This window comes from Pelophylax lessonae, assembly GCF_965119305.1.
Source record: "Pelophylax lessonae genome assembly, chromosome: 6".
NCBI lineage: Eukaryota > Metazoa > Chordata > Amphibia > Anura > Ranidae > Pelophylax > Pelophylax lessonae.
Window position 1 is genome coordinate 292,681,273 of NC_138773.1, and position 21,960 is coordinate 292,703,232.

The window sequence follows — 21,960 nt, forward strand, 5'->3', positions numbered from 1 at the left end:
CTATACCCAGTGAAGTGACTGGTCTCAGATGATACACAGAGATTTAAAAGAATCCTCCTACATAAGTTGTACCTGTCTATCTGCAGCCCTTTCGTTTCTTACATCCATTCAAAGTCCAGAATTTTAAAGCTTGTCTGAGAGTTAAAAAACAGCCCACAGGAACAGAACTGAGGCTGTCAATCAGCTGGAGGTCCCTCCCCTGTCACCATTTTTCTCTTGGATTCAGGAAAACTTTTCAGAAGTGACTCATGCTGACAGCAGAGGAAGGAGGCAGCAGACAGAAATTACACTTAGTGCTCTTAATTAAGACAATCACACACTATAGAGGGATATGCTTTGTTCATATTTAATACCTGAGGTTTACAACCACTTGAAGGCTTTAGAACGACTTTAAAGTAGTTCCAAAGCTTTTTTTTTTTTTCAAAAAATAACAAACATGCCTATACTTACCTGCTCTGTGCAAAGGTTTTGCACAGAGCAGCCCCGATCTTCTTCTTCTGGGGTCCCCCGCTGGCGCCCCAAGCCCCTCCACTTTATCAGGTGCCCCCAGGCCGCTTTCTCCTGGGGGCACCCGGTGTGTTTGCTCCCAAGTCCCACTGCTATGTCCATTGACACAGACAGAGGGGCTCGGCCCCGCCTCCCACTCCTGCGTCACCAGATTTGATTGACAGCGGCCGAAGCCAGTCGCTTCCACTGCTATCAATCTGTCCAATGAGGAGGGAGATAGTGACGGGAGCCGCTAAGGAGACTCGCCCTCTCTATTTGTTCTGTTTACCATTATCATTATAACTGAAAGTAAAAGAAAATCTCAGATTTTGGGCTCTCCCCAGAAAAGTAATAGCGGGGAAATCTTCCAAAGGGGACACTGGGGTCCCTAAGGATTGCCCTTAATTTGTAGGGATTTCCTCTCACTGTTTTGCTATGGGACAGGACATGAAGAAAAATCTCTGCACTGGAACACATATAGCGGGAAAAAAATCTGACAAGGGTTATAGCCCTCCCTTGCTTGATCCAAAATGAAAAAAAAAGTTTTGCCTATAGTTCTACTTTAAGGCTTTACAACCACTTTAACCTCCCTGGTGGTATTCCCGAGTGTGGCTCAGGGCTAATTTTCAGTACCAAAAGTGGTAACCCCGAGCCACACTCGGGATTACCCCAGAATGTTACTCACCTTCCCTGCGATCCCCCGCCGTCCTCCCCGGCATCCTCCCTGCCGTCCTCCCCAGCGTCCTCACACTCTCTCCCCACTCTGTGCTTGGCCGATGCCGGCACTTGCCTTCTGGTTCCCTTCCCTGCGAGCGTTGTGATGCAGGAGGAGGAATCGGCGGCAAATTCAAAAATGTAAACATACTAAATGACACGATACAAAGCTGAGATCCTAATGGATTACACTGTATCATTCCATTTCACCACAGGATTTCACCTGGTGACTTTTCCAGTGCCCTGCCTGTGATTTTCCAGTGCTTTGTGGCTGGAAAATTTTGAATGACCATGGCGTCCAAAAAGCATTTTTTTTTGCGCAAAAGCGATTTTAGACGAACTAGAAAACAGCGACAGCGAAACGAAGTTACTTGAAGAACTGAGCGATAGCGATTCATTGGAAAATTCGTCATCAGGTACGGAAAGTGACGACAGCGACGATTCTGATGTCTCTTTCTGGCACATCGCTTGTGGAATTTGGGAAGTATATCAAATGGTTCTACAGAATTTCCAACGGAGCTATGTGACAGAAAGAGACATCAGAATCGTCGCTGTCCTCACTTTCCGTACCTGATGACGAATTTTCCCATGAATCGCTATCGCTCAGTTCTTCAAGTAACTCCGTTTTGCTGTCGCTGTTTTCCAGTTCGTCTAAAAGCGCTTTTGCTGAAAAAGAACACTTTTTGGACGCCATGGTCATTCTCAATTTTCCAGGCACAAAGCACTGGAAAAGCACAGGCAGGGCACTGGAAAAGTCACCAGGTGCAATACTGTGGTGAAATGGGATGATACAATAAAATCCGTTAGGATCACAGCTTTGTATCATGTCATTTGGTGTATTTACATTTTTTAAATCGCCGCCGGTTCCACCCCCCTGTGTCGCAACGCTCGCAGGGAAGGGAACCAGAAGACAGGTGTCGGCATCATCGGCCTGAAGGAGGTATCTGCTGGGCCTTGTAGTCCCTCCGTGATCCGGGGTCCCTCTCCTGGATGCCGGCATCGGCCGAGCACACAGCATAGGGACAGCGGGAAGACAGTGGGAGGACGGTGGGGGATCGCAGGGGAAGGTGAGTTGTAAAATGTAAAACAACAGATTTTCGTGCAAAACAATGTACCGCTTTTAGCACATAAATCCTGACATAATCAGACCGCCAGGGAGGTTAATAATGATTTATTGAATACAGAACTGTATGAATTGGTGTCTTTTTAATTTAATGGAAATTCTGCTTAAATTACAAAGAATTCTACTGCAACAGTCTTCCTGCTCGGTTATGGTATGGTTTGGTTTACAAAACCTTTCTATGATTGTTCTGTGCCGATAGAAAATTCAGTTCCTCCTGTTTTTCCAAACCACAGTAGCAAAGTTATGTGAAATAATAAAATAAACCTGTTTCCTGTCAGACACTTAGCACTCTATGCTAGTAAATCCATAACTATATTGATATGAACTGCTTTTGATTTACCATTTATATATGTTACCTTTAAGGGCCTCATTGATATAGGCATTCAGGTACTCCACTCTATCTGTGTCATTGAAAGCATCTCCGATCATAGATGCTGGCATTCCATTGCCAGTTATGTATATTGACAGACCTGTTTTCCCATACTCTTCCTTGACAAAATTTAGAAGCCTCCTAAAGCCCCATGGCACCACTGAGATCCATGGAGAGGCGGTGGTTGGCCAAGAAGGATCAATATGTCGAGAAAACCCTCCGATAAAATCATAACTGTTCTCACAAACTGAGCTGCTGGAAGCATTGATTAGCCGGGACGTGTAGTGGGAGATGCCGATGAAGTCTGCAGTACCCCGAATATAGATCTTCTCAGCTTCACTAAAGGTGGGCAATGGAGCCACTATATTGGGGCACTGGGTATTTTTCTGTTGTACCTGTGTCTTTAGAACCTCCGGGTAATCTCCATTCACCAGAATAGGATGAGCGAACCATCCCAGCATGAAATGGAGATATCGCTCTGCAGCATTTACACTTTCTGGGTTATTGGCAGTTTCTGGCTCTGCCCAATCAGAATTCAAAGAGATGCCCACCAGCCCATGCTGCTTGCCACGGTAGTTATCATTGTAGGTGTGCCAGGCCTTGGCATGAGCCTTCACTATGTTGTGGGTCACCTACATAAAAAAAAATAAAAATAAAATTGAAGCATTGGTATGGCGTGTTCCATGTTAACATGCTAGTAAGGCAAAAGGCATTTTTTGTAAATGCAATAGGCATTTACATAAAACAATTTCCACCATAAACAAGGAATGTATACATTTTTTTTTACAGTTGGTGGTGTGAACAATTTTGCTAGCTAATAGTACATATGAAAACCTGAAGTATTTCCAACCTGGTTAAAAGTTTATTTGTTCCCATAACAGTGTGTCCAAAGTTGCATGACAAGTAGCACTGGTGGAAACTGAACCTAAAGGTGATCTCCAGGCATGACCTATTAACCTTCCTCTCCTCCTCCTCCTCGAGAGCATGTCCCATCACAAATGTTTTCCTTTTAGATTGTTTCTGTAGCAGGAATAAGTTTTAATTACTCCCTGTCACAATATTTCTAGGCTTGTAAGAATATTGCAGAGGCAGCTGCTAGGAGGGGGAATGAGCAGAATAACTCAGGGCACTTCCTATTGAGATAGGCACTGTTAATATTTTGATGTCCTCCGCCTGACTACAGTTCTACGTTAAACCGATCACAAAAATTATACCATACAATTTTTAATATATATATATATATATATATATATATATATATATATATTGTCATAAACCTAAAGCTCTCCCATTGGTGTACCTTGAATGAAGCATTCCCTGGATCCTGAATCCTTGGGGCATGTTCTCCAGTTCCATAACCAGCATAACTGATCACCCAAGGTTCATGGAAGGTGATCCAATGTTTCACTCGGTCTCCAAAGTTGTTAAAGCAGAAATCAGCATATTCAGCGAAAGCATCAACGATGGCTTCGTTCTGCCAGCCTCCAGACTCCTGCAAGGCTTGAGGGAGATCCCAGTGGTACAGTGTCACCATTGGTTTGATATTTTCAACTATTAATCTGTCAATCAGTTTATTGTAGTATTTCACTCCTGCTGTGTTGACTCTGGACTTAAGCCCTGTTGGGAAGATCCGGGACCAGGAGATGGAGAAGTGGTAGGTGTTGGCCTGTAGACCTCTCAGCAGATATACATCATAGTCAATCTTGTTGTAGCTGTCAGAGGCTACATCTGCAGTAGCGTTGTCAAGAGCATGGCCATGTTGTCCAAACAGGTCCCATATAGACTGCCCTCTTCCTCCCTCGGTCCAACCACCTTCTACTTTAAAGGCTGCGGTGGATGAGCCCCACAAGAAGTCATTTGGAAATGTACCAGGCAAGAAGGCATCCCGTTCTGCTGGAGTTTGGCTGGCAAACTTATCCCAAACTGTGGTGAACGCAGACTGTGAGGATAAAGACTTTTCTGGCTGCTCCTTTGACCTGCAATATAAAAGTAACTAAAGTAGGTTTCTTTAAACTATTCTCATCATACAAAAAAAAAAAACTAAACAGCCTTATTGTATTAAAGACAAACTTCAGGCAAACAGCTAAGCACAAAGATGAGATGTATATAAGGAAACGTCTTTTTGAAAGTCCTAAGATTTACGTAGTAAACAATGTAGGCTATGTGGAACTTTAGGTGAGACACCAGCAGGTAATGCCCAGCGTCTCCATCCCTGTATCAGAAAAAACGAAGGTTGAAAAGGATTAAAAGAGGTGCATGGAAGCCAGCCAGCCCCCAGTCTGATGTACTCACCCTCCAGTCTGCCACCAACCAAGTAGACCTGTCTCATGATATAAATAAAGAACAGGGGTTTAGTTGACACGCATTTGCAAACGCATGTGTAAGCTGCAGGGCCACTACACAGCACCCTGTTTTACCTGCAGTCCTAACACTTTAAATTTGAGTGTCTCCACAATGGGAGCACATGGCTGCTAATGGATGGATAGGAGGCAGGTGGGAGGGAGCAGCCCAAACCACCCCCATCCATGACTGGTCTAGTATTTCAAATTTCTAATAGCGATGTTATGCGATGGTAGAAACTGAAAACGACCAGCTGAGAAGGTGTATGCTTCTCAGCTGGTCGTTTTCAGTTTGTACCATCGCATAACATCGCTATTAGAGTTTTGAGATACTAGACCAGTCATGGATGGGGGTGGGTTGGGGGAGGTTTGGTGCTTTTCCCTCCCACCTGCCTCCTATCCATCCATTAGCAGCCATGTGCTCCCATTGTGGAGACACTCAAATTAAAAGTGTTAGGACTGCAGGTAAAACAGGGTGCCGTGTAGTGGCCCTGCAGCTTACACATGCGTTTGCAAATGCGTGTCAACTAAACCCCTGTTCTTTATTTATATCATGAGACAGGTCTACTTGGTTGGTGGCAGACTGGAGGGTGAGTACATCAGACTGGGGGCTGGCTGGCTTCCATGCACCTCTTTTAATCCTTTTCAACCTTAATTTTTTAAGATTTACCTAGTATAGCCCTGTCTGGCAAGGCAGAATACATATTTTTTTCCTTCTGCAGAAATGTAACACTTATTTTTCTTCCCCATCTGAACAGTGAAAGGTGAAGCATCCAACTGATGAGCCCATCTCTCTGTCACTCTGTGCTTTACTGCTATGAGCATACTCCTCCTTGTTAGCACATGAGCACCAAAGCACTGATAGGCTCCTTGTGCTGCTTGGAAGATACAAATGTAAGTTTGAAAATACAATTGTAAGTTATCCATAGCATCTCTGTTTCCACTATCTCTTTACACTGCAATCTCATAATGTGCTCTATCAAAATACCATTGGAATCATGATCAATGCATCGCAGTGCTGCCGATTGATAAAAAATTATTGATAATTTTCACCCCCTGGCCAATCAACTTGGTTTGATAAAATCTGACCTAAACCAAATCTAAATTGGTCGGATGGGAAGTTATGGCTATTTGATTGTTTGACAATTGATTGTTTCTATTCATTTGAACCGCACATCAATTGGATAATAATATTTATGGGTTGATAAATTATACTCATATTATCTGTCTATTTTTTGTTTTTGTTTACTGTTTGGCAAATTGTAATAACTAATTTTTCTAATAAGTAAATAGCCAACAGAAAGGTTTTATCCCAATTTTTGTATATACAGTTTATTTCCATGCATTAAAGAGGATTTCCAGGTATGGATATTTTATACAGCTTCATCGGTCTAGCTTGGACCGATGTAACTATGTAAATACCATAACTGGTGTATACAGTACTATGCAAATGTTTTAGGCAGGTGTGAATGCTATAAAGAAAGAATGCTTTCAAAAATATATATTTATTTTCATTTTTTTTTATTTACAAAATGCAAAGTAAGTGGACATCCTCCAGAACTCCCGCTTCCTGCGCGCACCCTGCGTAAGTGTCCATGCTTGCCAGGTTCACAGAACCCAGCGCATCACGGATCACGGTAAAGGACCAATGACAGTTGCCCTTTACCACGTGATCGCTCTCTCCAATGACGGAGCAATCACAATGTAAACAATTGGGGTCATGCAGGGGTTGAGCTCTCTCCTCTCCTCACTCCGATACAGCGTGTGTGGACAGCAGAGGGATTGTTTGCAGCACAGTAAGTTTAATTTAGTTTACTGTGCTTTTCAGTGCCCAGCAGTGCTACTACAGTGCTAATCTGTGCCATCAGTGCCACTACAGTGCTTATCAGTGCCACTACAGTGCCCATCAGTGCTCATCTGTGCCATCAGTGCCATATCAGTCTCACATCAGTGCCTCTACAGTGCCACATCAGTGCTCCACAGTGCCACATCAGTGCCACTACAGTGCTCATCTGCGCCACATCAGTGCCACTACAGTGCCATTAGTGCTCATCTGCGCCACTACAGTGCCATCAGTGACACTACAGTGCCACATCAGTGTCACTAAAGTGCCACTAAAGTGCCCATCAGTGCCACTACAGTGCTCATATTATAAAAATGAACGTTCAGTCATTCAACCAACAGCACCATCACCCCTAGACTGAAAGTGCAAAAAATTAGTTGAAAAACTAGTAATTGGGGCTATAGCGGTGCTGTATGCCCCCGTCCCTGGAGACAAAGAATAGCAAGACAATATTATTATAAAAAATAGCTTTATTTCAAATTACAAATATTAAAATGACAACTAACATATAAACATAAATACAACCCCCAACACATATCAACCAGACCATAAGTGTGGGCCTCTATAGGTCACCTTACTCACACCCAGCTCCACATATAGATAAAACTTGCCTATAGTGGTGCAGGGTACGGGTTACCTATAGAGGCCCACACTTATGGTCTGGTTGATATGTGTTGGGGGTTGTATTTATGTTTATATGTTAGTTGTCATTTTAATATTTGTAATTTGAAATAAAGCTATTTTTTATAATAATATTGTCTTGCTATTCTTTGTCTCCAGGGACGGGGGCATACAGCACCGCTATAGCCCCAATTACTAGTTTTTCAACTAATTTTTTGCACTACAGTGCTCATAAGTGAGCACTCATCAGTGCTATCAGTGGATCCTCATCATCGCCTGTCAGTGCCGCCTTATCCATGCACATCAGTGCTGTCTCAGTGCACATCAGTGCAAGCTCATCAGCACCCACCAGTGAACCCTCATCAGAACCCAGCAGTGCAGCCTCATTAGACCAGCCTCATCAGCACCCATCTGTGCAGCCACATCTGTCCAAGTTTACCTATGACAGCAGTTTGTCACCACAGCCCACAGTCACCAGTATGGCCAAAATGTTTTTTTACAGTGAGGAGGCATAACAGCTTCTTAGCTTGACCAACGAGAGCAGCAGCGAGCTCTCTGAGTCTGAGCATTATTCTGATTCGGAATTAGAACCAGTTGTAAGCAGTGGGTCTGCTGCAGAATCAGAGGAAGAAGAAAATGTGCCCATGAAATTAAGGCGTTCTGGCAAAGAGCCTGGCTGCCACAGATAGAGCAGTGGCATCAACCAGTAGCTCAGTGCCATCCACCATTAGCGCAGTGGCATTTACTAGTGGCGTAGTGGTATCCATTAGAAATGGAGTATCACTGCAAGAAAGGCCAAGCACTAGTGGGGAGCCATGTCAGCCCCAAAGGGTTCGAACCCATGCCAGCCTTCCCTATGCCCTTAAAAACCCTCTGTGGCTTCCCCCTAATTCAGGAGCAGCAACCATCCCCCCTTTTACCGCCCAGCCAGGTGTCCAGGTGAACACAGAGAATTTTGCTCCTAATGATTTTTTAAATTAAATTTTTACCCAAGACCTAATATCTTTTATTGTGGCCCAGTGCAAACTCTATGCACAGCAGTTTATCTCAAGCAACCCAGGTTCAAGTTACGCCCATCCCTATGAGTGGAGAGAACTAAAATATTTTTAGGACTCACTTTCAATATGGGACTCACAAAAAAAAAAAAGAATTATACTCCTACTGGTCCACCAACCCTATCCACCACATGCCAATATTCTCATCCATTATGCCAAGATCAAGATACCTAATGAATTAGCAGTTTCTAAATTACAATGACAACACCCAGTGCCCTTCCTGAAATGACCCAGCATAGGACAAATTATTTAAAATTTCTAAATTTTTTTCACTGAGAAATTCCCCCAGTTATTTACCCCCGACCAAAATTTCTCCGTGGATGAGTCACTTGTCCATTTCACAGGACAGCTGGGCTTCAATAAGTTTATCCCCAGCAAAAGGACCCGATATGGGGTTAAACTACAAATTATGTGACAGAGCCACGGGTTACATCTACGCCTTCCTGGTGTACAAAGGAAAGGACACCCAGCTGTATTCCCCTGAATGCCCAGAGTACATTGGAGCCAGCGGAAAGGTTGTTTGGGAGCTTGTATATCCACTCCTTGAAAAGGGTTACCATCTATATGTGGATAACTAGTTCACAAGCTTCCCCTTCTTCCGCAAACTTCACAGGAAGAAGACTCCAGCATGTGGTACAGTGAGAGCCAATAGGAAGGGCTTCCCGCAAAAGCTTGTTAATCAAAAACTACGAGGAGGGGAGATGGCTAGTTTGCGGAATGATGAGATATTGGTGGAGGGTCAGAAGAAACATCTACATGCTCTCAACTATTAATAATGACACCTATGTGGAAATCCCCAAAAGGAACGGCCCAATCCAGAAACCAGCATGTGACCACGACTATAATTTGTTCATGGGGGAGTCGACTTCAATGATCAAATAATCAAACCTTATATTCCCACAAGAAAAACCCACCATTGGTATAAAAAAGTCCCCATTTATTTTTTCAGTTTAGCCATTTATAATACTTATATTATTTACGGTAAATCTACCGAGGCCCCCGTATCCTATCTTTGATACCAAGAAGAAATTATCACTGCACTTTTGTACCCTGAAGGCTCACCAGAAAGCATTCGCTCAGATTCAAGGGGAAGACTCTATGAGGGGCATTTTCCTGAGAGACTCCTCTGCCATGAAACAGGCCAAAAAAGTCAGAAGAAATGTCGGGTATGCTCCAGAGGAGGAGATAGAAGAGACACCACATATTATTGTCCCTAGTGTCCTTCTCAACCAGGCCTCTGCATAGGTGACAGTTTCCGCTGTCACCTTACTTCTCTACATTATTAGTGAAGAATGGTAAACATAATTTTCAAATCCTGTCAATTACCTCAACACCTCAACTGTACATCTCTGCCTGCTCCGGAACTGACCTTGACCTGTTATAAAACCACGCTTCTGCCTAACGCTAAACTGTACATCTCTGCCCTTCTCTGGAACTTACCCCGGACGTTTTATTGACCACGTTTTATGCCTGCCTTTTGGACTGATCTTTTATCCTGCTACTGGAGTAGTGGGAGTTTTAACACAGGGGTCTCACATATGTAAGGGGCTTCAGAATTGTTTTTCTGGATGAAAAAAACTAATTTTTTAGTTTTCTCATTCCTGCATTATGGTCTGGAGACCGGGGGCTTCAAAGAGATTTCGATGGGAGAAGCCTCTACCCCTGTCCCCATTCTTTCCTGGCCTGCTACCTGTAGTATGGACCATTTTCCTGCCTACTACCAGGACTAATATTTTGGCACTGCTGGCAAAATCTCTACCTGCACTGACCCTGGACTGAATATGGACAGTATCCCTGCCTGTACTGACTATGGACAATACTCCTGCCTGGACAATATTCCTGCCTGCTGCCTGGACAATTCTGTTCGCTGTGGCGGACCACGTCCCTGCCTAGTTGCCTGGACCAATGTTCTCCTGTGGACAACTGCACTACTAAAACCACAGGTAATCTTTTGTTTACCCTTTACTCAGCAGAATGTATTTTGGGGTGTAATTATAGGTATGTACATGCTATAAATAATCTAATTAATGCAGCGCCAAAGGAGACTACAAAGTCTAGTGACAATAATAAGGGGAGAAGTGATTACAAGCATAAATAATCAAATTAATAAAACACCAAAGGGGACTACACAATGTGATGACAATAAATAGTGAATATTTAAATAAATATAGTATGTGACAGTGATTGAACCACAAACAATCACAAGACAAAATAGAAAATATAATGTGAACCAATATGAAATTATTAATATTGGTGTGCCAAGTCCATAATAACGTAATAAAAGTTTTTCCTTCTGTGCCGTGCAAGGATGAAAATAAAGTGCTGGTGCTCCAATTACACACAAGTGGATCCATGTGCTAATTAAGTGCTGTATATAGCAGCTCACCTCACACTCTGACTCATATATTTCAATGAGCCAGATAAGCTGTTTGCACTGCAAAGGTGCTAGGGATATCCCGGGATCACCTCCTCCTCCTCCCAGGCTCGGGGATACCGTTATATATGTGAAAGTAAACAGAAAAGGCTCCTAGTGCTCTCCGAGTATTTTTATTGAAAAATGAACAATATAAACAATTGCACTCACATAGCCAAGTGCGGGCATGACAGGCTCGAATGGATACCGGATAATAGTTAAATGCCTGGCTATGTGAGTGCAATTGTTTATATTGCAGTCACTGAATCAAAATACGCTTATTGCGATTTTTTTTTACCAAAAATATGTAGCAGAAAACAAATTGGCCTAAAATGTTAAAAAATGTTGATTTTAAAATTTTTATTTTTGGGAATGTTATATATTTTTTTCAGAATTGTCACTCTTTTTTTGGTTTATAGCGCAAAAAAAAAAAAAAAAAAAACAGGTGATCAAATACCACCAAAAGAAATCTCTGTTGGAAAAAAGGAAATCAATTTTATTTGGGTACAGCATCGCACGACCACGCAATTGTCCGTTAAAGTAACGCAGTGCCGAATCGCAAAATATGACCTGGTCATTAAGGGAGAAAATCTTCCGGTCCAGAACTGGTTGAAATTCAAGCTGCAGTCTTACCTTATTTTACCATCATGTGTCTGAAGCAGAAATTCGTTGATGTCATAGCCCAAGAAAACAGCTCCGGTGCCAAACACCGCTGTAAAAATAAAAAACTTAGGTCAGGAATAGAACATACATTATGTAGCATGAGCAGAAATATCACTCCCACTGCAACCCTTATTGCTGCACTGTGACTGGCTGCTTTCGTTTTCCAAGTTTCTTTTTGTCTGCAACAACTAGTTACCAAACAGCAAGGAGTTTGTAAGCCATTGTATGAAATGCTCCCTTTAAACCAGGACACATAATAATTACACAGGTTCTAAGGCTAATATAATGCACATAAAGCACTAAGTGAGTTTAATTATCACCTTAACCATTTGCCGACCAGTCGCCGCAGATATACATAGTTATGCAGGAGTGATCGTGGGGGGCGCACGCACCCATTCGCCAAAGGGGGAGCTGATCTGCGTTGCGGGGGGCCGCAATTGCCACCAGGCACCCCCGTGGAGACAGAATGGCGGCCTGCCGTTGTAAACATGGCAGACCGCTGTTCTGTCAGCAGTGAACACAAGGCTCCTTATTTAGGAACACAGGGCCCTGTGTTCATTCCATAAGTCCATCCCCCCACACAGTTAGAAAGCACCCTCTAGAGACACATTTAACACCTTTGATTGCCCCTAGTGTTAACCCCTTCCCTGCCAGTGACATTATTACAGTAACAGTGCATATTTTTAGCACTGATTACTGTAGTAATGTCACTGGTCCCCCCAAAAGTGTCAAAAATGTAAATTAGGGATCCGATCTGTCCACCGCAATGTCGCAGTCCCGCTAAAAATCGCAGATCACCGCCATTACAAGTAAAATAAAAAAAAAATGACATAAATCTTTCCCCTAGTTTGTAGACGTTATAACTTTTGCGCAAACCAATCAAAATATACACTTATTCGGGGGGGGGGGGGGGTTGCCAAAAATATGTGGCAGAATACAAATTGGCCTAAAATGAAAAAAATTGATTTTTACATTTTTGCATTGGGAATGTTATATAGCGGAAAGTGAAAAATATTGTTTTCTTTTTCAGAATTGTCGCTCTTTTTTTGTTTATAGCGCCCAAAATAAAAATCGCACAGGTGATCAAATACCACCAAAAGAAAGCTCTGTTTGTGAAAAAAAAATACATCAATTTCATTTTTGGTACAGCGTCTCAGGACCGCGCGGTTGTCCTGGTCATTAAGGGGAAAAATCTTTCGGCCCAGAAGTGGTTAATCAGCCACAAAACCTGTGTAATTATTGTGTGTCCTGGTTTAAAGGGATGAGGTGGCAACCCTATGATGGAAAGATGAGAAATTTGCAGCTATGTATATTAACAATTTTAAGGGTTTATGTAGGCCACATTCAGAAAAAAATCAGTCCAACTCTGAGTACAATAAAAAAAAAATACCCTTGCAGTGTAAGTGCTTGGTAAAGTGTAAATTCACTTTTGCTGAAAAAAAATAAAAACATTCCCCTCTTGGTGATCTCTGTACATTGCAAGGATTATAACAAACGTTGTTGCAGTTTCCTACCTTTTATTATTCTGAAGAAATCCCTGTTTGTTCCTCTGTGCTGAGTGGGTCTAATGGGAGTGGTTTCATAATTATCTATCAGCTGTGACAGCTGCAGAGCACTAATGAGGGAAGCTGCTGGGCCTGCATCCCTTTAGGCGTTTTTCCATTTGGGAGTATCTCAGCAAAAATGCCAGAAATCTAACTTGTATCTTAGGCAGACATCTGGCCAATCACACAAGCAGGAAATGATGTTTCTGGGGGTGTGGTCAGTATACATTCTGTGTACAGAACAGCTCCAGGTCGCCATATTGCATTGCATTTGCATAAAATTACAATGGCTGCCGATTGAAAAGGAAAGGTCATTTTTAATAACATTCAATTACAATATGATTTGTGTTGCAATTGTATACACTATATTATTTTTTCTTTATTTGCAATTTTTTTCCCACGAAAGTGGAGTTACCCTTTAAGTCTAAGGATTAATCAATAAGATGTTATTCCCACCTAATTCCTCGCTCCAGTATATTCCCTCCAGCTGTGCCTGCCTCCTCCATGTACAATGCAGGGTTTATAGCCCTGTACGTTTAACCTTTGCAGTGTGGGGTAGTCCTACTGCGAAAGTAGATTTTGCCAAATACACAGAATTTGGCTTTAAAGCCCAGTTGAAACCTCTTGATTTCTTACTGTAATGCAGTCAGCCTTCATGTACAGCAATAACTATGCTGCTCATTTAATATTTATTAGCTAAGTGTTGTAGTACGGGGTTAAATTACCCAGACTCAGACTGCTGCTGAACATTGCTCCAACCAGCAGTGCTGCTCAGGGAACACGGCTGATTAGTGACTGCAGTGCGCAGGGGAGCATGTCAGGGCCGCTAGAGTTTTTCAAAATGAATTCACAACAAAATAAAGCAAGGAGGCATGGATGGATGGGTGAGCTTGCTGTGAATATTACAAATTTAATAAATAAAGTTTTCATTTGGAGGTGCTCATATACAGTCTAGTTCCGTCTTAAGCTCACATTATACATACAGTTTAACCACTTCAGCTCTGGATGGTTTACGCCCCTTCATGACCAGGCCAATTTTTCGATACGGCACTGCGTTACTTTAACTGACAATTGCGCGGTCGTTCAACACTGTACCCAAATAAATTGTATATTTTTTCACTGCAAATAGAGCTTTTTTTGTTGTTGTTGTGGTATTTGATCACCTCTGCGGTTTTAATTGTTTGCACAATAAACCAAAAAATTTAAACCGACAATTTAAAAAAAAATATATAATTTTTTTTTTACTTTCTGCTATAAAAAATATCCAAGAAGAAAATGTAAAAATTCAAATTTCTTTATCAATTTAGACCAATATATTTTCTGCTACATGTTTTTGGTAAAAAAAAAAAAATCCCAATAAGCGTATATTGATTGGTTTGCACAAAAGTTTTAGCGTCTACAAACTATGGGACAGATTTATGGATTTTTTTTTATATTAGCAATGGCAGTGATAAGCGATTTTTTGCGGGACCCACGACATTGCGGCGGACAAATCTGTCAATAAATGAATTTTTTTGGGGACCAGTGACACCAATACAGAGATCAGTGCTGAAAATATACACTGAAACTGTACTAATGACACTACCAGGGAAGGGGTTAGCATCAGAGGTGATTAAAGGGTTAAATGTGTACCCTGGGAGTGCTTGCTAACTGTGTGGGGGATGTTTTGACTGGCGGAAGACAGAGATCCGTGTTCCTGCCTAGCCTAAACACAGGATCTCCATCTTCCCCTCTGACATACCGCCATTTTGCCTCTTTCGGGAACTATCAGTGGGTACCAGCGAACATTGGCCCGGCCAGATCCACTGATTGGCTTCCGCTGTGTCCAATCACAGCGGGAGCAGGTCGCTATTAGCGCACATGCGCACCCCAGATCCGGAAATGGAAATGGTGTACAGGTACGTGATTTCACGCTGAAGGGCCACCCTGCTGCAGTATATGTACGTAGGGTGGTCCGGAAGCGATTAATGAATAAAAGAGTGACCCTTGATGGGGAAAAGGGAACAGCCATTTTAGTTATAAACCAAAAATATTTTATATAAAATATATTTGTAATGAAGCTGATTGTCTAACATCTTGCATTTCTTATATCTGAGACCAGCAGTTTCACACCAGTTGCTCAGCTCTTCATTTGTAAGATTGCTATCTTAAGTCTTTGAAGATCTGTTCAACTAACAAACTTTGGAAGTGAAACGTCTATGTGAATGACCATCCGCATATCAAAGAATGTCACCAAAGACTCCAAAATGTCACCAAATGGGACTTCAAAAGAATTCAGTTAGCTAGGTGCCACCCACTTTAGAATGTATATATTGTAATAGAAAATCCTTAGTCAGTAGAGCAGCCATTTTTTGAAACAATACTCTGTATTGCTTGTTGCTCTCCCTGCATGCTTGTAAAATACATTTTTCTTTTAATTCGGCTTCAGCAGTCAATGTTACTGAAACCCCTTGAGTTTTTAGGTTTCCCTATCACTCTTACCATAAAGACTGTCACTTAGAGTGAGACAGTCAGAAAGCAATCAGTTACTGCTTGTTCTTTCTCTTTATGAAGTGCATGATGCTCTGTGACCTTACTAAACACTCTAAGTTAAATGTTTATTTGTAAAATAATGATTTTATTTTTATAAAAAAATAGTGAAATAAAGTTGAGCTCAAACCATTGCAGTATATACTCCCTTTAAAGATGAGCTCTGGAAATGAAAAACATTTACCCTTGCAGTGGGTTCCTCTCCCCCCTTCTAAAGTGAACTGCTTGTTTTTCTTAGGGGATGATGAATAGGGTGATATACTGACCTCATTCCTTGCTCCTTCAGGCTTCCTCCTCTTCATGTGACTTGTCCCTAGAAAATTTCCCTTTGTTGCAACTCTCCTCTATTGTACCGGAGGTACTGGAGTGGCAGACAGTGAAGGATAGCACCGTCTACCACTGGAGTGACAAACACAGTAACTATATTACCTTGTCCTTTATCCTATGAGCAAAATGAGCGATTAGCCCTTACAGTGGGGAAAGTTGACCCAGTGCAACGGTAAATGTTTTTCATCCCTGGAGTTCAGACTTAAAGCCGTAGTAAGCTCAGACAACCTTACTCCAAATCTGCAATATGCAACTTCATGTTGCCCTTTATAATCATTGTGCCGCATACAGTAAAATAAAACGTTCTTACTTGCTCCAATAAACTTTTTCTGAACACTCCAGTTTGTATGCAGCCGCCGCCATTATAAGTCCTGTCTTTGGCATCCCAACAGTAATTTATTTCCACCCTCACTCTCTCTGTGTTCGTAATCCCGCGCATGCGCATCATTTCCAGAAACCAAGCCTAGTTTTTGATTCCGGTTACTTTGGAAACTATGTCCAGTGAATAGGAGCCAATCGTGGTGTTGCCCAGCTTCTCAATGGGAAAGGAGTGCAGCGGGGTCGCTGAGGTTGACGCCAACATTAGGAAATGACGCAGCCTCTGCATATACACAGCATTTTTCTGGCAGAATAAGCTTGGGGAAAAAAGGGCTAACAGCGCATGCGCTGGTGACGTCATTGACAAGAAACAGAAGGATTACACTGAAAGCAAGCAGGTAAGAAGCGAAAAAAGACCGAGCACACAGTACCATAGGCTGCACTAAATAATTTTAAAGAAACTGGTTTGATTGGGTATACAACCGCTTTAAAGTGATTGTAAACAATCACCTTGTAAAAGTGATCACATTCCCTCGGTTCTCGGCTGCATAGGAGCTAGGTCATTAGGGAATAAACAATAACATTTATTCATATTACCAGTTAAAATGAAGAATTAGCGTCTGGTTGTCTGATTATGGGTGTCAGATGAAGACGTTGTGAGGGTCCCGGAAGTATCAAATGGAGTTGGATGACCCCATTTGAAGATAACTCTTGGGGGGTTGAACCACCCCTGGTATAGATGGAACGAACCCCGAAGGTGACTTGACAAAGTGCAGGCGCGTGAAACATGTAGTCACGGCAACAAGGAGAAGCTTTAGTTCCACGCTGATTCCTGCTCTGGGCGTGGCTGCTTGATGATTACGTGACGCCGTTCCCGGAAGTGATGTGGACTTCGGCGGTTGTGTGACACGGCCGACACACACGCCGGCATTCCATCTGGCTCCACTCCTCTCTTCCATCGGGGTTCGTTCCAACTATCCCAGGGGTGGTTCACCCCCCAAGAGTTATCTTCAAATGGGGTCATCCAACTCCATTTGATCCTTCCGGGACCCTCACAACGTCTTCATCTGACACCCATGATCAGACAACCAGACGCTGTTTCTTAATTTTAATTGGTAATATGAATAAATTGTATTGTTTATCCCCTATTGACTGTGTCCATATCTTGGGGTGATTGTACATCAATACCACTCCTGTGCGCCACCCTTCTTCTTAGTTTAGACATTTGCATCTACATCCCATGCCAGGGATTGGCTGCACTGCGAGTGGTGGTTACAATTATCAACTTCATCATCATCACCATTATTATTGTTATATGGATTTGTGGTCAATGGATTGATTGTCCTAGGAATTGTTTATCCGGAGGACCAGCGCCAGGACTAATTTTGTTTTTTTCAAGGAGACTGGCAGGAACATCAGGGATTTCACACAAAGGAAGCAATACAAAGAGAACAGGAGACTTTCTCATACAAGTACATGGTGACACATAGCAGGAATATGAAGTGTTGGGGTAGCAAACACTTTTGATATATTCCAGAGATGTATAGTAACTAAGTAGAGCTACTTCACTACTGTACTTAAGTACCGAAAGGCGGTATCTGTACTTTCCTAGAGTAGAATTTTTTTTCTCCTACTTCCACTTTTACTTCACTACATTTTTTCAATGATTTCAATACTTCTACTCCAATATTTTTTTTTTGTGCTGCATAGTTACTCGTTACTATTATAAAAATTACCACTGCCAGAACAGTAGATGGCAGGTTTCATGAAGCTCAAAACATGTGTATTATCAGCGCATACGAAAATAAAAGCTACTGTATGTATAAATAAAAGCTGCATTTGAAATAATAAAAAACAATATGATGTTCAAACTTTTGACTTCTTTCTTTAATAACTACATAACACAGTACTTGTACTTATACTTTCAGTACCTGAGTAGCAAAATTAAAAAAAAAACGACTTGCAATACTTAAGTACAAAAAATGTTGAATACTTAAGTACTTCTACTCAAGTCACTTTTTGATCGAGCACTTCCACTTCTACTCAAGTCACTTTTTGATCGAGCACTTTTACTTTTACTCAAGTATGGGTTTCGAGTACTTTATACAACTCTGATTATTACCTTCTAAAACTTTAAAAGCTGAGACATGATGATTCTCCTCCTTCAGGCTGGTGCAGTCACTCAGCGACAAAGTATAAACTAGAACCCCCAGACCTTTCTTGATCTTCTGTAAAATAAGACAGATCAGAGAAATAAAAAAAATCAGAAACCCGGAGTAGACAACAAAGACTTATTATCTGTTACAGTTACAAACTAGCCATAAGACTGATATAACTTTACTGTATTTGTTTGATCCTCACAGTGAAAGAACAGGAGTTTATCAGCTTTGAATGAGCAACTAAAGCAAGTTTGGAAATACTGTATAGCTTTTTTCCTGTCTGTCCTCTGAAAGCTGTGCTAAAAACTGCAGCTGTCCGACATCAAAGTGTCTTCTGAAAATCAAAGAAAACATTCAAAAATCCTATTAGAGTTCCCAGCTCGCAGTCTCCCTACAATACTATACTCATTAGAATCTGGTAATAATGCGAGGGAATAAAATCACTTTTTCGATTACGGCAAATCATTTTAAAATAATAATCAAGCTCATCTGCAGGAAGATACTGTATACTACAAAATAAACATATAACAGGGACTGAATGCACAATATACACTTACTCGCGACTTTATCAGGTACACCTGTTTAATTGCTTGGTAACACAAATTTCTAATCAGCCAATCACATGGCAGCAACTCAATTTTGGTATCTAGATGTGGTGAAGACGACTTGCTGAAGTTTAAACCGAGCATCAGTATTGGGAAGAAAGGAGAAGTATAACCAAAAACTAGTTTGGCTGTATTTCAATGGATCGTTTTACACTCCTGTGACCCATTTTCGGCTGACGTCACAGAAGTCAGTTCCAGTCATCGCGACAATGGAAGTTGGGATCTGCCAGGTGCCTGGACCGACACCTGGCTCGGCTTCTCAACAAGCCGCTGAGAGCCTGAGCCGGCCCCTCCTCACCCCTCCACAGCCCAGTGCTCCAGTGAGCGAGGAGGGGGCAGAGCAGAGAGAGCGGTGACTGACAGTCATAAAAAAGATAGAGACCCCTGCGCTCTCTAGTGAAGCTAATTCTTATTCCTAAGAGTCTTTTTGTTCGGCCAACATGTGGGTTACAATATGTTGGCCGAACAAAAAAAGACTCTTAAGAATAAGAATCAAAGAACATGTCCAGAACATCCTCAAAGGATACGGTAAACATAGTGTTTCGAGGCATTACGCCAAAGTCCACAATAAAGATCCCAAACATCTTAAATTTTGGGGTATCACCCCTTATCAGAGACATTGGCGGGGGAGTCATAAAGTTAGAACTCTCAGCCAATTGGAATCAAAATGGATATTTTTTATGAATACCCTTGCCCCCCAAGGGTTAAATATCGAATTTGATTTGAATTGTTTTATCAGTGACTTTTAATTGTCCACATCTTTGACTTGGTTTATTATTTATTCAATTGGGGTTTCCTACATCTTTTTATTAGTCTCATCTCCCATTTTTATACATTTTTATATTTATTTACACTTGTATTTATGAACATCATCTTTCCACCTATCTTTCTGTCTAAATTATCTATGAGGTTTTTATATTTGTTCTTATGTTGTTTATCCACTGGTCTCATTTCTGGGATCGTCAGGGCTTTTTTGCAGTCTTATTATCTAGTTACAGCTTTTGCTAGTTATCTTGCCCCTATAAAGTAATTTTTTCCTTTCATTTTTAATATCTTTTACGCTCATTTGAGCTTTTATTTTAGTCTATATTTATTTTTTATGGCCATATCTGAGAAGTCTATGCTACCAACCAGACTCCAATATTATGGCCAACGGACCATAGGTGAACCCATGGGCATCTGCAAGTAGGGGCATTCCCCCCCCCTCCGGAATGTCAACTTCCCCTTTAAAGTGGTTGTTAAGTGGCTTTATACTATCCTGTCTGGTCTGTTTAATAATCCTGTGTGCCCCGGTGTGTATGGGTTTTTTTAAAAAATAAGGCGTCTTTACCAGTTTTCACGGCGCCGCTCACGTGACCGTCAGCTCTCTCCTCTCCCCGTCTGACAGCTGAATGCAGCGGGTGGGGCTGAGGATTCCTCGCTGTCATCAGTCAGGAGGGAAGGAGGAGGGGAGGAGAGGAGGAGAGAGGCGGCAGGTCACGTGAGTGGCGATTGGTGCTCTGAAAACTTGTAAAGAATGGCTTATTTTTATAAAACAGACACAGGGGCACACAGGATTATTAAACAGACTGTAGACAGGACGGGCACTGACACAGGAGCAGACAGGCAGGAAGGGGAGGGGGGAGAGAGGACAGGAGGGCTGCGGATGATGGAGGCACGTAAACTGACCACAGTGTCAGGGCTCAGCAGCCATGGTATACTGTGGTCAGTTTACAGAGGGGAGGACATAACCAGGCAGGATCAGACAGGTATTTTAGGTGATAGAAGGGGCCAAATTACACAGCAAAGCACTGTGCTGTATAACATGCTTTAACCACTTAAGCTCCGGAAAATTTTACCCCCTCCGTTCCTGACCAGGGCCTATTTTGCGATTCGGCACTGCGTGACGGATAATTGCGCGGTCGTGCGACGCTGTACCCAAACGAATTTGACGTCCTTTTTTTCCCACAAACAGAGCTTTCTTTTGGTGGTATTTGATCACCTGTGCGATTTTTTGATCATGCGCTATAAACAAAAAAAGAGAGACAATTTTGCAAAAATAACAATATTTTTCACATTTTTTTACATGAAATTCCCCCCCAAAAATAATGTAAAAATCAACATTTTATAACATTTTAGGCCAATTTGTTTTCTGCTACATATGTTTGGTAAAAAGAAATCACTTGCGCGGGGGAGGTCCGTGAGCGAGCGGGGGAGCGCGCCTCCAGCGGTGTGCGCTCGCTCCCTAGAGCCTCACAGGCTAGCGACGTAGTACTACGTCGCTTTGCCTGTGAGGGGCTGACTGCCGACGTAAATAGTCGTTAGGCAGTCGGCAAGTGGTTAAGGGAATGTGATAAATTTTTTTTTTAGGTTAACAAATGCTTTAAAAATAAATGCTGCCATTTTCCCTTTAAAAATAAATACTCAAAATAGGTATAATGATCATGCCCCTCCCCTTAATGACATTGTTGAAAAAGGGCGGAGCATGGGTGACCTTAAAATTATGCCCCCCCCCCCCCCGAAAAAAGTTCTGCGGTCGCCCCTGGGTGAACCTTATCTAGTTGATCAGTTTACTATTTTTAGCATAATTATAGAGTTCCCCTTTTTTTGGATCACCGATTAATTTGGCGTTATCCCTGAAACATCGTGATGCAATTATATCTTTACTATTTGCTGACATTATTGTCATTCTTATTTGGACGGCTACAAAGAAATGGATGCCGCACATTGGTCCTATGCACGCTCCCTCAGATTACAACATAATGGAGACCGAAACCATTCTAGTATTTAAGCAAATTCCATTAGCCTGTCAGCATCCCCTGAGGAAGTCACATGACCAGGAGGAAACGCGTCGGGATGTAGGTGATAGGCA

The 21,960-nt window shown here is 42.0% G+C and overlaps 1 protein-coding gene across 1 annotated transcript in view; it reads right to left on the reverse strand.

Annotated features, from left to right (window-relative positions):
* Positions 1-21,960, reverse strand: part of LOC309558740 (uncharacterized protein) — a gene marked incomplete at its 5' end in the record, with an annotated part of 184,416 nt that overhangs the window by 47,625 nt on the left and 114,831 nt on the right. The window contains 4 exons of the mRNA XM_082261787.1: positions 2,680-3,325; positions 3,994-4,669; positions 11,598-11,676; positions 18,468-18,573. Coding sequence (XP_082117913.1) covers positions 2,680-3,325; positions 3,994-4,669; positions 11,598-11,676; positions 18,468-18,573 — 1,507 coding nt within the window. The remainder of the gene's footprint in view (positions 1-2,679; positions 3,326-3,993; positions 4,670-11,597; positions 11,677-18,467; positions 18,574-21,960) is intronic.